We start from the raw sequence: 15154 nt of genomic DNA, 5'->3' as shown, positions 1-15154 counted from the left end.
GATAATATATTAGTGGAAACGGCACTAAAATTTAATCACGGTGAGTCAGTTAAAAAGCCAGGTAGGACCTATTGAACATATTAATTTTTGGTTTTACTTTTTTGGAAATGATGCATGCTATTGTTTTACCTGCATAAGAAGCCAGGGGAAGGAATTTAGAAGTGGCATCTTTGTAGCCCTGACTGTAGTCTCAGAAAGACAAGTTTCATTCTGGGGATATCAGCTGTCACCCCAAGACTCACATCATCTTAAATTTTCTACAGCTCATTGAAGAAAGTTTCACTCCGTCTGGAGATGTAGTTTAGAGGCCAAGTCCTTGCCTAACTTTAACTATCCTATCTAAATACCTATCTAAAACAACAAAGAAAGAAAGATAAGAAATTAATTTCACTTGCTTACTGGCGATGTGTAGCTCAGCCTTGCTAGTCAATACAGCTTTTCAGGGTGAGAGAGAATTGCTTTATAGCTCTGTTGTACAAAACTGTGATTGTTAGGCATTGGTGGCTACTAAACATTGATTTGACTAGTGCTAAGGAGAGCTAATGTATGACTAATTTTAGTTCATATAGCTTTGTCATATATCCATGTTTGATTAATGCTACCATGTGGGGGAAATGTATGTCGAGATCCTAAAGAACATTCTCTGGGCTTCCTGGGACACATGGTTAGAGATAAAACTTTGGCTGCCTTAATGGACATCTTAGGCAAAGAAGAAATTGTATTTTTGATTCCAATTTATTTTCTACTCTGAAAATTTTCAATGTTCTGTTTCAAGAAAAAACATTCTGGAAGGCAGGGGCCCACTGTACACTTTCTGCTCTCTTTAACCTCCTATTGCCTCAGGCAGAGGGACAAGCCAAGGTTAGCCTGCAGGTTAGACGTGATCAGTGGGTCATTAGCCCAGTGGATCATTATGCACTTATTAAGCATTATATTCTTTTTTTTTTCTTGGTTCTTTTTTTCGGAGCTGGGGACCGAACCCAGGGCCTTGCGCTTCCTAGGCAAGCGCTCTACCACTGAGCTAAATCCCCAACCCCAAGCATTATATTCTTAATTATTTATTTTCTTAATGTTCTGTTGAGAAGAATGATTTGATTTTATAGGAAAGCACATTAAATGTATAAGCCAATATGAAATGATGTTTATGATTGGTGGAGAAATTTGCATTTCCATGCCTGCTTTTGCCGAGGTACTCTTGCACACATGGCCTGGGTAACATCGTTGTGTTTTCCGGCAGCTGTCCCAGAGTCTGCACCAGCCGACCGAGCGGGAGACTCCACAGACATGTCACCTTGTAGATCTCCCTCAACCACTCCCCGGCACCTCCGATATCGCCAGCCTGGAGGTAAGAGCTCAGACAGGGATTTGGAAATAGAAAAGCCTTTGAGCTTTTAGATCAGTGTGCTGCTTGGTTATAATATTTCCTTATGTAATATTAGTTACAACAATTAACAATATTCCCACCACCTAGACTCCAAATCCATTCTAGGCTCACCTAATGGCCAACAGGGCCCTCCCATCCTTCTCTAGGCCACCCCTGCTTTTTTCTATCCCCAAATGTTTCTTAAAAACAATAAACTAACTAACAACAACACTAACAGAGATGAACTAATCTTTATAATTAATATTATATTAAGTAGTATTATAACTAATATTACATAGATCAGAGAAGTAGAAATATCAATGATCAGGAAGCCTACTTTCAGTCTGACTAATATTCTGGTATTGTGATGTGTTCTGTGAGGAGAAAGAGAACGAAATGTCCATCTTGGGGATGGCTAGTTGAGGGGTCAGCTCCCAACCCTGAGTCCCAGTGTCAACTATACAAGTAGGCTTGGGAAAACCATATTCGTAATTCTTACTTTACATAAAATAAAGTTCAGTTGAGTGGGACCCTATAATTTTATTAGTAAGAACCTGGTGTATAATTTCAGGGTATAGTTATAAGAAATATGCTATATGATTCCATAGTTTGTTTTGAAACACAACAAATATCTAATTGGGGGAAAGACTGCTCAAAAAGCAGAAATATTTTATCCCCCCATTTTCTGTCCTTACCACTCAAATAAATATCCAAATAAGAGTTGTTTTGAAATGTTGCCTCTCCCTGACCCCTTCCAAAGCTGATGATTTCAAGTCAGAAGAGAAAATTATGAAACCAGATCACTCCAAAGGACACGAGCCAAGTGGGGATGTTGTTTTTGTCCCTTACTCTCATGCTTCTGCTATGGGTAGCAAAAGATAGAAGTCCATGCCTCCAAGAGGTCACTGCATTCGCAGCCACCAACCTGTCTACAGAAGCTGTCATCATCAGCCCTTGGCTGTGGGAGCAGCAAGAAGAGCGTGGGTTGTGCTCTGACCAGATCGCAGTCCTTAAGTCAGATTCCTGGCCAGGTACCAATCACCTTGCCATTTGGGTTATCCTGGCAAATGAAGGCAGCCCACTAGGCTTTCCTATCTTGTCACATGACTGCGTGGGGTCAGATGAATCTCTGCACTGTTCCCGATGCTCTGATCAGTGCAGGGCACTGCACTTGGCAAGCGTCCCAGTGGCCTTCCTTGGGTTCATTGCCGTGTGGAAGAGAATGTGATCAGAGTCTTTGCGAGGCTGGCGAGAGTTAAATCCTGTCCACTCTGCTGTTATCAGAGCTTTGTTTTATATCTGTATTCACATATAAAATCCTAGTCGATGTAAGGACTCATTATTTATTATTTGTCATAGAGACTTGAGAACAGAGGAAATAACCTAGAAGTTGGGATAAAATAGTGGCTACAAATAGGAGAGAATGACATATTTTCTTACTGTGCAGCCAATATTTTGCTTGTTTACTAATATTTGCCACCTGTTTTCATAATTGGGAACATTGTGAACTTTATCTATCTACCCATCCATTCATTAATAACCTATGCATCCATCTACCATCTATCTTGTGTATTATCTATCTATCTATCTATCTATCTATCTATCTATCTATCTATCTATCTATCTATCTATCTATTTATCATCTGTCTGTCTATCCATCCATCATCTGTTGTATGTATACCAATCATTTATCCACCCGTCTTATTTATTAACCATCTATTTACTTATTTGTTTATTTATTTATAGTATGAATATTAAAATTCAGGGGCAAGCTCCTCAGTGCTATTCAGGTCAGACTCATAGCATGCCGTTTTCTCTAAAAGCCAGAGAGAGAACAGTGACTTCTGGCCACAGCATTGGGAAATGCTTAGCAACTAGTGCAGTCTGAGACATGAACGCCGCCGCAGAGGCTGCTCATAACGTCCTTTCAATTCAAAAAATCGAGTGCTTCCCATTGCATTTTCTTATTTATTGGGGAGGGTGTGTATATGTGCCATTGGATGCATATGGACAACCCATGCAGAGGACAACCTGTGGGAGTTGGCTCTGTGCCTCCACCACATGGGGACTGGGGACTGGGGCCTGAACCAGCGTTCAATAATCTGATTCAGATTAACAGGTTTGGCAGTAAGCAGCTTTGAAAAAGTGTGTGTGTGTGTGTGTGTGTGTGTGTACACGTGTGTACATGTGTGTACACGTGTGTACGCGCACGTGCGTGTGAGCATGTGTGGAGGCTAAAGGTGGATATCGGGTGTCTTTCTCTGTTCCTCGACACATTCTGTTTTGAACTAGGGCCTCTCACTGAACCTGCACCAATTTGCTAGACTGGGGACCAGGCAGTTCTGGGGATGTCTATCCCAGTGCTGGGATTATAGGTGTGCGCTGCCAGGGTGGCGTTTTTTGGGTAGGTGCTGGAGATCCTAACTCCGTTCATCATGCTCCTGCAGCAAGCATTTCACCCATGGAGACACCCACAGCCGTGTATCCTTTCAGTTTTAAATAGGTTACACTTAGTTCATCCTTCCTGTAGCATGGGATAAAACCCAGGCCTCAGATACTCTTAACAAACATTCAAGCATGAACTAGTAAAGAGATTGTACAGAAAGCATAGTGTACGGTCGTTGCAATATAATTCACTGACCACAAAAGTTTTCTTTGTAAAATATGTAATTCATTGGATCTTATATACTCAAAAGACTAGGCAGCTCTGGCATGGCTTAATTTTAACACATTTTCATTAGCTGGAAGAAATCTTATAGTCACTGCCTCCCCCACAACTGCTCATCTATGATCTGTGTGTTTGGATTCACCCTTAATAGACATTTAGAGAATCACCCAGCGAAGGACCTTTAAAACCGGCGTTTCCACCTAGTGAGGGCTTCGGCCATGTTATAGTTTGTGTCAGAACCTCATTCCTTCCTATGCTGGAATATCATCTTTTTCAAATCCATTTATGGGTGAACCAGCGGATGGAAAATGGAAGTTTCTAGTCTCAGGCCACAGTGAGTGCTGCTTCTGTGAATGTCCATGTCCAAGTCTGGGCATGGTTGTGTACGTGACTGTGCTGTGTGCCTAGAATGGAGTGGCTGGTATTATCTCATCGTTTGCTTATTAACGAGGATGGGATGGTGCCTGGCTTGGGCCCAACCACTCACCCAATATAGATGTTCAAATGAGAATATTCACCACAGAATATCAATGGTATGCCTCACTGTCCCACTCCATTTCTCTCTTTTTTAAATAACCAGGACAGGTAGCTGACAGCACCCACTGCGCTGTTTCACCTGCTTCTGCCTTTGCGATCGCCACAGCAGCAGCAGGACATGGGAGTCCGCCAGGTGAGTCTTGAACCAGCGGCCTTTGACCGTCAGGAGCTTGATGATGATGGGAAACCCACAGTGTTGGGAGATGAACCTGGGGGACTTTATGCTACGTGAAACAAGCTGGGCACAAAAACGAAACACTGCACGGTGTCACTTATGTTTGGAATCTAAAAGAGTTGAACTCAAGGAATCAAAGAGCAGAAGAGAGGGACAGGGGACAGGGGACAGGAATAAGGCCCCAGGAGACTAAGGAGACACTAGCTCCATAGTGACCTGAACAAAGGTTCAGTTACATTGGATGATAAGCTCTGGGGAGCTACTGTGCAGTCTGCTGACCTTGGATGATGATGATGATGATGATGATGATGATGATGATGATGATGATGATAAAAATTAATACTAAAGATCTAGAGAATGTATTTTAAAAGTTTTTATCTCAAAAAGTAAATAATAGATATATTAATTAGCTTGGTTTTATCATTCTAACACACACACGCATGCATGCACATGTACACACACACAAGCACACACACACACACACACACACACACACACACACACACACACGTCATGCCCTAATGACATGAAATAAACTAAAGTAGCTAAACAGCCACTAACAGGTGAGTCTCGATGTCTGTTCTTTAGGTTGTGCTTCTGAAAAATTGTATGTCTGAGAGGATGTGTTACTATCTCCCTGTGTCATTCTGTGCTCTTCTTCAGCCTTTGTGCCACATGGCTAAGACATGTTTCCTCTTCCGCCCGGAGTCTAAATCATGTACCAGAGGTAGGGAGACTTGTAGAGCAGGGAGCCTCAAGCTGCTGGGCAGCTAACTTACATTTGCTTTATGATTCCTTCTGAATGGTTGCTGCTCAGTTTTCCGGGCAAAGGCAATGTAATAAAAATAAAATTCTGGTGCTTTAGTAGGTGAAAATTATGTTTCTTATCTATGTCCTTTTCCTCCCACGCAGAGCACGCTAAGATAAACCTGCAGGTGCTTTAAGTAGACCCAGGGCTGCGTCTGTGATTTTTACCACTAGTTCTAAACATGATCTGCAGAGCCATGGGGACAGATCTGCTTTACTAACCCCTGTTGCTGACCACAAAGGGGTCTCTCACCAGGGCCCATGAACCTACCTTTATAATGGTAGCTGTCAGGAAATATCTGTGTGGGTGGGTTCTAAATCGATGAACAGGGAGACACTTGGAGACTTGCCACCTTCAGTGTTTCAGCATACACGTCATTGGATGTGTCAAAGGGTATTCTTTGTCTCAGATATTCTTTAAACGTTACGCCAAAGGCCCCATCAGCGTAGAAGAAAACAGTCTGTAATGAGCAAATCTTGACGAGCCTGCCCAGTTTCCATGTGCACTGAAAAAGCTTATTTTGGTTTTACGTTTGTATTTTCACTTTTATTAATTAATGTTTTTAGAACATGGGGCCTGCCCTGTCCTTAGATGAGAATATCTTTTCCTTCCATACCCCTGCTCTCTTGGCTTGCCTGAGTTCACTCCTCTTCTCATGCCAAGAACACAGACCTTGCCTCCACAAGCTTGGAATTCACATCACGGCTTCTCTTGGACAATGTGGCAACCTTTCAGGAGAAGTGTATAGGCTTCTGTGGAGATGGCCGCATTGTTGGGCCTGCAGCACTCTGCTCCCACATCTCTTCTCTCTGTCGTGCTGCACTGGCAAAGACCCACATCTCTCCCAGGACGCATCTACTGCACAAGTATTATCAGCCCGAGCCTCCCCATTAAACAGCTCACTAAATGCCCCACTTATGCTGCGCTGTCTCTCTTTGCTATATTTTCCTATCGATACTTAACACTATTTCACACTCTATATATTTGGTCAATTTTTCTTGCTTATTATTTATTTCAATGGATATAAAATCACAGAGGCAGGTTTTTTTTGTCTATATACTGCAATATCCTCAAAAGCTATTATATGTGAGCGAATGATTAATGAATGTTCAGTAGCTTCATGAATCCATCCCAGTGACTGGTTCCTCCTATGTGCAATAATTTAGACTCAGTAAACAACCAGAAGATCCTGTAGCTGCCTGCACATTCTTGGTGCTGTGCTGTGTTAATTTGTAGGATGTTGTTAGTTTTGCTGTCTTTTCCAGGATGAAAGGGTTTGTCTGTCCCTCCAGATGTCTGGGGAAATGATATCCGTCACGATGAGGCAGCCCAGTGAGCGCATCCCCAGGAGGGTGAGCTGTGCTTGCTGTCACTGTTCTGGGTACCCACAGCTCTGGGCTGAGCATGTGGTGGGTTCCTAAGATGTTGTCTAAGTTGGTGCTGATGTGGCAGAAGAGTTTTCCTCATTCTCTTGACTCATAAATTCTTTAGACATAACGGAGCAGGAGGCCGTCATGGAATGAGGGTTGTGAATCTGAAGGCAAGTAGTAACTAACCTACCACAGTTCGTGTTGTGTGGTCAGTAAGACCTGACTTCATGTACAAACATCCTCGAAAGCAGGCCTTCTGTCCCCCCCCCACCCCCAAAAATAGGACTACTACCATTGAGGATCTCCAGCTTCTATTAGAGCTAGTCAGAGATGGTCAAGACTTTGTGGGAGTGCCTGATGCTTATACAACCTGAGAAGACCCACTCAAGCACAAGCATTCAAATGTCCAGATAAAAACATTTAAGGCCAGGCATGGCGGCAGATGCCTTTGATCCCAGCTTCTGTATCTTTGATACAGAAGTAGATGAATCTCTATGAGTTTCAGAGTGCCCAGGTATACATAGAGAGGTCCCCGGCTACACGGTGAGATCCTGTTTAAAAAAAAAAATAAACAGTGACAAAAACTACAGAGACAGATCTTTGAGGCACCTTCCAAGGTCTTTAAAATAAAGAGGCGCTGAAGCCTAAGCTTTGTGGACCTCTGTGTGAACTTGCTTTTCAGTAACTATGGTTTGAATTTGAGTCAGGGCCCCTAAAACCGTGGTAAAAGCTTGATCCTCACAGTAGTACTAACTGGGGAGTGGGAGTCTTATGAAATGCCCTTAACTAATTGGGGGTGTACCATCAAAGGGGATTGTGGAACCCTGCTAGTCCCCCCTAGATCAAGTCAGTTGGCCGAGCTGACTGTGGTGCCCAGGGAGAACAGCGTATAGACTCACTTCGGTTTTCTTCTATAGCTTCAGATTATGCAGGGTCGGCCTCCCACAGTGCTTGACTCTGTGGAGGCTGCTTTAACTCTGTATAAACTTGAGATGCGGGGGTGGGGGGGTGGGGGGACACGTCCTGGTCTCCTTGGGTGGTGTCACGTTGGCTAGAGTGTTATTTCAAGGCACTTGCTCAAATGTATGAAGCAGAAATTAAGATGCGTACATTTCAGATGGTTGCTGATACAGGGAACCTGTGGGTGGAGCTAAGAAACAGGACATAAACAGAGGTCAAATACAATGAAGAAACACAACAAGGCCCATCGTCTTGCCTACGACAACCCTGAACCTGAAGTCGTTATCACATGACCTACAATGAAGTACGGAGAGTGGGTTCTTTTTTCTGGGAGTGGCAGGAATGGTACTACAATGAGCTCCCGAGTCTCTGTGGGCAGATTTGTGTTTGACAATTCTGTGCAAGCCAGAGTTGGTTAGCATAGGAGAGGAATGGTGGAGTGCGTTTGCAGGGACATCAGTGGCACACACGATTGCTTTGGAAATAGCAGACCCTTTATTGGTGATTGCCTGGCACTTAACAGTGTGGAGAGTTCATATTCTGTTTTCTCGTCTATGTACCCCGGAAGCAGTAGAGCTGAGTCTGTGTAACTAGGTTTGGAGAAGTTTTTAAAAATACTGATACCTGGTCCTGGACTTGGAGATTGCGACTTGTTTAGTCAGAGTCCTGAGAACCAGCGTGTTTAGAACTTCCTCCGATGATGTAGATCCAAGGTGGAGAAAACAAACAAAAAAACCCACTGATCTGGCTGGGACAATTGTATGTGTGAGTGCATGCATATGTGTGTGAGTGTGTGTACATAGATGTGACTGTCTTACTGAGACAGTCACCTAAAAGTGGAATTTGAGTGCTTCCAAAATCCATTACGGATTTTGATGCAGACAGATTTTGTAACTCTGAGTAGCTCATAGGGAATACAGGTCTGAAATGGTTGGTAATCCTGACTCACTTCTCCAGGCCATTTGAAAGCTATGCCCAGATTTCATTCTACACCCACATGTATTTTGTGTGTTTGATGTCTTAGAAGGACGGCATGTCTGGTAAACTGAACATAAGCAGAGAGAGGCTGGGTCCTGTGTGAACCACAGCAGACAATTGACCTGACCTCTGGGGGCCCAGAGTTTCTCCTGGCTGTCGTCGGAGAGTAGCACCAGTGCATTCTTGTGTCTTTGAGATGTGTTCCCTGCATTGCAGCACCAGCATTGCCTGGGGACTGGTCAGGAATGCATGTTTCTGGACCAGGGAGATGGCCCTGTGGGCAAAGGCCATGCTGCCAAGGCTGATGAGCCAGGTTGTATCCGGGAAACCTGCTTGGTGGAAGGAGAGAACCAGCTCCAATAGTTTGTCTTCTGATCTCCACTCCGGAGGCCATGGCATGTGTGCATGGTGTTCACAGACACGAATGCATAGACTCTTTTTTGAAGTCACACACATTCTTAGACCACACGTGAGTTCCCCTGGGCAGACACCCTGAGAATGCATTTTAACCCCCGAGTTTTAGCAAGTTTATCAGCAGCTTCCTCTGTGTAATAAAGTGTGAGATCATGGAGGTAATACAATGTCTGAACCCCTTCCCCATTTAAAAGTCCGTGACCATATTATTCATAGTGAAATAAGATAAAAACTTAGCCACTTCTTTCAAACCTTGGATACAATTCTACTTTATTGCTTATCTGACATGGAACACACAGTTGATTTTGATGATATCGGAGTTGGAATTTTAAATTCTCACATCCCTTAATATTTAAAACATGGTAGGTTGCCTAAAGCTCTTCACCAGAAGAAACTGTTCTTAATCTGGAAGTAATACAAGCTGTTGTGTATTTTTTATAGCACACTTAATGAACTGTAACTCATAAGCGTACAACTCACTTAAAATGTATACCTCAAGATATATACAAGCAGGCTAGCTCAGTGGGTAAAGGGCCATCACCACCAAGCCTGGTGACCTGAGCTGCATTCCCGGAAAACACATGGTGGAAGAGAACAGACTTCCGAAAGTTGCTCTTTGACCTCCACATGTGTGCTGTGGCACTTGCACACTTTTGCAATCATGTGCTCTACTGTATGTCCGCACACGCACATGTGCACACAAAATAAATGTACAGACGAATTAATTTTACTATGTTCTCAGAATAGTACAACAATCATTACAATAAATATCAGACATTTCCCATCAGTCCTTGTCCCCACCGCCAGTTTCTCTCACCTGTCTCTTCCAGTTCCTCTGAGTTGCTGATATCTTTCCAGTCTCTATAAATTAGTCTGTTCTGGACATGTCCTCTAAGAGAAATCAAGTAATATGTTACCTTCTGTCTGGCTTCCTTTACTTAGCGTAATGTTCTGGAGGCTTTCCCATTTGTTTATAGCATGTACCCACCACTGGATGTGTTTTATTGCAGGATAATATTCTTTGGTGTGGATATACCACAGTCTACTTATTCATTCGTCGGTCTTTGACTGCTATGAATGGTACTGACACAGACATTTGCAGACACATGGATGCGTATTTTCATCTCATTTTGAGTACATGTCTAAAGATTGAATTACTGGGTTGTATAATTGTGGTTTCATGAGAGTCATTAAATTCAAAAAAGTCTTATCGTTATTACTGCAAATATTTACTCTACCCCATTCTCTGAGACTGTAATTATGTGCAGGACTTCTCCCTCTAAGTCGACTGTGAATTCAGTGAAGGCATTCTTCATCTCTCGTGTTTCTCCTTGATTCCTTGCTTGGCCTTTTTGCTAACTGCACATGTGCCTACTTCCCTCATTAAAGCTCTTACCATACTAGCCATAGTCAAATTCCCCATGTAATAGTTGTCATAGCCAAGTCTCTTTCTGAGGCTTTTTGCCTGCTAGGGATTAAATCATGTTCCAAATCCATAAATGTACGTTCTAGCTCCAATTACCCCCAAACATCACTGCATTTGGTTATAAGTTCTTCAAAGAGTTAATATAGTTAAATGGCTTATGTTGTGGATCTATTCCAGTGTGATTAGTGCCTTAAAAGATAAGGTGTTTAGGACCTAGACACACCCAGAGAGTTGACCTCAAGATGCCAAAGCAAGGTGTTGGCCCCTTAGATAGAAGCCAAGGTAAGTACCTCAGATGCACCAAACCTAGCAATAAGACGGTCTTTGACATCTGATTTCCAGAACTGTAAGAAATCGAGTTCCTTTTGTTTTAACTGCAGCCTTTGGTATTTTATTATGGCAGCCTGAGCAAACCAATGTGGCCCCTCAAACTGTGTTCTTGACCTTGAGTAAACCTTGTCGTTTCTTATTGACAGAGAAGCTAGTGATAAAGGTACCCTAGAGTGGGGATCTGTGCTAGCGAGGTTGGAATTCAGTTTGCACTTGGGGTGTCCTGTACCTACAAGAAACACAGGATTCAGTTTCTTCTTTGCGTTTGCCCTCTTGCCTGTGCTCCTCCACGACTACTGCAGAAGTCTTGTGTCTCGCAGCCCTTCCTGCCATGACCCACAGTCATTGACAGGATCTCTAGTGATGTGAGGTGTGATGCTGGAGAGGAGGCTTCTGTGTCTCCCAGTAGAAGGTAGTGTTTTAAGGAATCAATTCCAGAGTTGTGGTTTCTCTGCAGAACAGCTGTATTCCTGCCTGCCCCCTACTTCCAAGGCAGCGGCCTTTCCTCCCTTGCGTTCCTGAACCCTGTGGACAATTTCACTTTTCCTGGAGGTAAAACAGAAAGTGCTGAACAGGAAGACTGGCTTCCTGAAGCCGGTGAGTCTCTAGCTGTGCTTTCCTGTAAGAGGATGCCTTTGTTAAGTGAAGGTGCTGGGCACATTCCAAGTTCCTCCTCTCCTCTCCCTACAAGAACCATGGAGAGTTCTTGCTCCTGTCTCTACTGAGAAGACACAAGTGCTTCCCAGAAGTAAATTTGTAGGGCCCACCTCAAAGTGTGACCTTCGGTTTCCTCAAGTTCATTTCTGAACCATTCTCAGACTCTAGTCAGTAAGCAGAATGACCACTCAGTGCTACCACTTAAATGGTTCTAGTGGCCTGCTCCATCTAGCTCACTCTCTGGATACAACGTCTCTTCACACTTGGGGCAGCCATTTGTCCCACAGCTTAGTTTTCTGGTGTATCAGAGAAACATTTCTCGGTTTTAGTCTGCCCAGCTTTTTCTTGTGGTAAGCACAAATGTGATAAATTCCAAGATGGTTACATGTTGGAGCGGATACTTAAGTTTTTATGTGGTGGGATTTTTTTTCCACATCATTTTCACGATTTTTCTCCATGAATTAATTTATTTATTCATTTTGCATCCCCATCCCAGTCCTCCTCACCGCTGACTCCAATCTCCCCCTCACAGGTCCCTCCCTCTATTTTCCACCCATTTACCTCTGAGAAGGGAGGGTTCCCTTGGGTACCAACCTACCTACCCTGGCACCTCACTGCAGGACTAGGCTCATCCTCTACCACTGAGGTCAGACAAGGCAGCCTAGTTAGGGGAACAGAATCCACAGGCAGAGTCAGGGTTAGCCCCTGTTCCAGCTGTTGGGGGACCTGCACGAAGACCAAGCCACACATCTGCTACCTATGTGGGGTAGGACCTAGGTCCAGTCTTTGTATGTGGGATTTTACAATGATTCTATTCATTTTATGACTCAATCTGAGGAGAAGTACTCACTTTAATAATAATCCAGTCTTTCAGTCTGTGAATTTAGAATTGCTTCATTTATTTATAACTTCTTTCATTCATTGGTTTATGAGTTAGTTACACTAGTATTTTTGTATTCTTTAGGATTCTTCACCTATCAGTCCATCCATGAATAATAGCGGTTTTATTTCTCCCAGTGAAATCTGCATGACTTCTATTTATTTTCTTCCTTTATTGCACCTGCTGGAACCAACATTAACTTTTTTTTACTTTTTTATTTTTGTTTGTTTCCATGACTGATTTCTAAAATGGCACCGGCACAGCTAACATTAGCCATCAACTTCACACGACCTAGAAAAAGAGTATCAGTTGAGTAGTTGTCTTTATCTGCCCGCTCTGTGGGCCTGTCAGTGAGGGATCATCTCGATTGTTGATGTTGGAGGACCCAGCTCACTGTGGACAGTGCTGTTCCCTGGTAGTTAGTCCTGGGCAACCAAGGAAGCTAGCTGAGCATGTGGGAAATGAGCCAGAGCAAAGACCAGCAAGGACGGTTCCTTCGTGGTATCTTTCCTGGAGTTCATGCCATGATTTCCTTCAGTGATGGATTTACTCCAGCTTGTATGCCAAAATAATAAACACACCCACCAGCTAAGTTGTCATTGGTTAGAGTGGTTTTATGACGGGAGCAGAAAGGAAACCGGAATGTGAGGCTCACTGTATTCAAACGTTCTTCCCACCTCAGCCTCCCAAGTAACTGGGACTAACATGCAGGCAAGCACGGATGGTTTCACCCTTTGTTTGAACCGAAAAGGCCCCTTGCAGTCTTCGATGGATGTGGGAGCTGGACAGTAATGGTGATATAGATGGTGGTTATGTTTTCCCAGTGATGGTATAAACATAACTGATCCACGAAATCCACCCAACAGAGTAATACCCAAAAATCTATTTATGTCCCATTATTCGCATGCGGAGACCGGATCCCGCCCATCGCACAGGTCTGCTGCTTGTTGCCTGAGTTTAAACGGAAGGCTTCTAGGAGGACTTCCTTTGTCACCTATGCCTCTTCACGAGCTTATGATGGCTTCAGAATGTCTCTGTTTTCTGTTAAAGTATTGTTGTTTGGAACATATTTTATATTTTCTTCTCAAACGTTTAAAAATTCTTCAGTTCATTAAAGACGAGTTGACATTTAGGGGATGGGAGATTAGATTCTTTAAAGTGTGATTTTTAAAGACAAACATTACCACTACTATTAATGGGAGGCACAGAGCATCCGCAAGCCAAGCTCGAATGAATCATGATCTCAAGTCTTATTGTTACATAAACATGTACACACATACACACACCCTCCTAGCATCAGAATGGTGGAGTTGAAAAGCTGTATCTTTCACTGGTATCACTGGAATCCTGAACCTGCAGACCAGCTAAGAATGTTCATGGCGGCTGGCCCGTGCATTCCCTTCTTGGAAACGGACCACAGGACAAGCCTGACCACACATAGTACCCACCAATGCTGATCACACATATTCTCTGCACCGCCCAAGCAGACTCGCATTCTTACTACAGAAGCCTGGACACCCTCGTCCCTGCCTAAGCTGCATTGCCAAGTCTTCTTTCTGTGTGTAGACCGTTCCCATGCTCTATGTAGATGATTTTCTTACTGATGCTGCCTCAAGGCTACGAAGCAAGCCTATTACACCTCACAGTGTTAATTGCTGTCTGATTCCATCACCGTTACATCTGTTTAGGGCCAGAAAGGTAGCCTAACCAGGATAGAAAGCTGATATACATTCACAGGGGACAGCCACAGCTCAATTCCTGCTGTGCACTGTTCTAATAGGAACGAACCATTGCAGATGTCAGACCTGCTCTCTCTCTCTCTCTCTCTCTCTCTCTCTCTCTCTCTCTCTCTCTCTCTCTCTCTCTCTTTCACTTTGAAAGAAAAGCCTGAAATCTGCATATTTTTTGAGAAATCTTCTGGGTTTTGTAGACATTGAAAATGAATACATACTCTTTATAAACACAGTTCTAACCAAACAAAATACTTCTGTGGGCCACACTTGGCTGTAGGCCATTTGTGGTTGACCTTGGATTTACTGTAATCACTTACAGCTGGAGTTGAGGATGGTTGGAGCTTAGATTTGCAGAGATGCCCTCAGACCTTATTAATAGATCCCTGGCTCTCTTTATCAGACCCATCCCCCAGATTTTGCATGCCTTTCGCTGGCCTGTCTCCAGGGAGTTAGCCCCACTTTTCTACTGTGCTTGATCACTTTTGTTTTCGGAGGGCAATAACCCAAGCACAAAGATTTGGGAGACGTGTCATTGTCAGCTGCACCATGGACACATGATGCTGAGCCCAGGCTCTCAGTGGCTGAGACAGAAACTCGAACATATGACCTAATTGACATCTCCTTGCCTTATTTTGCCACTAATTCCATATTAACTGAAAAACAAGCCAGGGCTCAAGCAACCTGGGATGTGTGACTTACAGCCACTCTCACAACTGTGTCTGTGCACAACATACTCACCTTCTGAATTCTCTGCTCTGCAGGCTCCTGAGTTACAGAGTGGGAGATACAGTAGTGTGGGGATGGGGGGGAGAGAAGAGGGGAGACAGAGAGACAGAGGGACAGGGACAGAGACAG

General features: G+C 43.6%; 1 protein-coding gene across 3 annotated transcripts in view; it reads left to right on the top strand.

The window, feature by feature from the left end:
• Rasgrf2 (RAS protein-specific guanine nucleotide-releasing factor 2) overlaps positions 1-15154 on the top strand; it is a 242029-nt gene that overhangs the window by 134135 nt on the left and 92740 nt on the right. For all 3 annotated transcript variants that reach the window (NM_053721.3, XM_087614308.1, XM_087614302.1), the window contains 2 exon segments: positions 1238-1345; positions 4612-4701. In NM_053721.3, coding sequence (NP_446173.2) covers positions 1238-1345; positions 4612-4701 — 198 coding nt within the window.

The sequence above is a fragment of the Rattus norvegicus genome, chromosome 2, assembly GCF_021556685.1.
Source record: "Rattus norvegicus strain SHRSP/BbbUtx chromosome 2, alternate assembly SHRSP_T2T, whole genome shotgun sequence".
NCBI classification, from domain to species: domain Eukaryota; kingdom Metazoa; phylum Chordata; class Mammalia; order Rodentia; family Muridae; genus Rattus; species Rattus norvegicus.
This window is presented reverse-complemented; position numbering and strand designations above follow the sequence as displayed.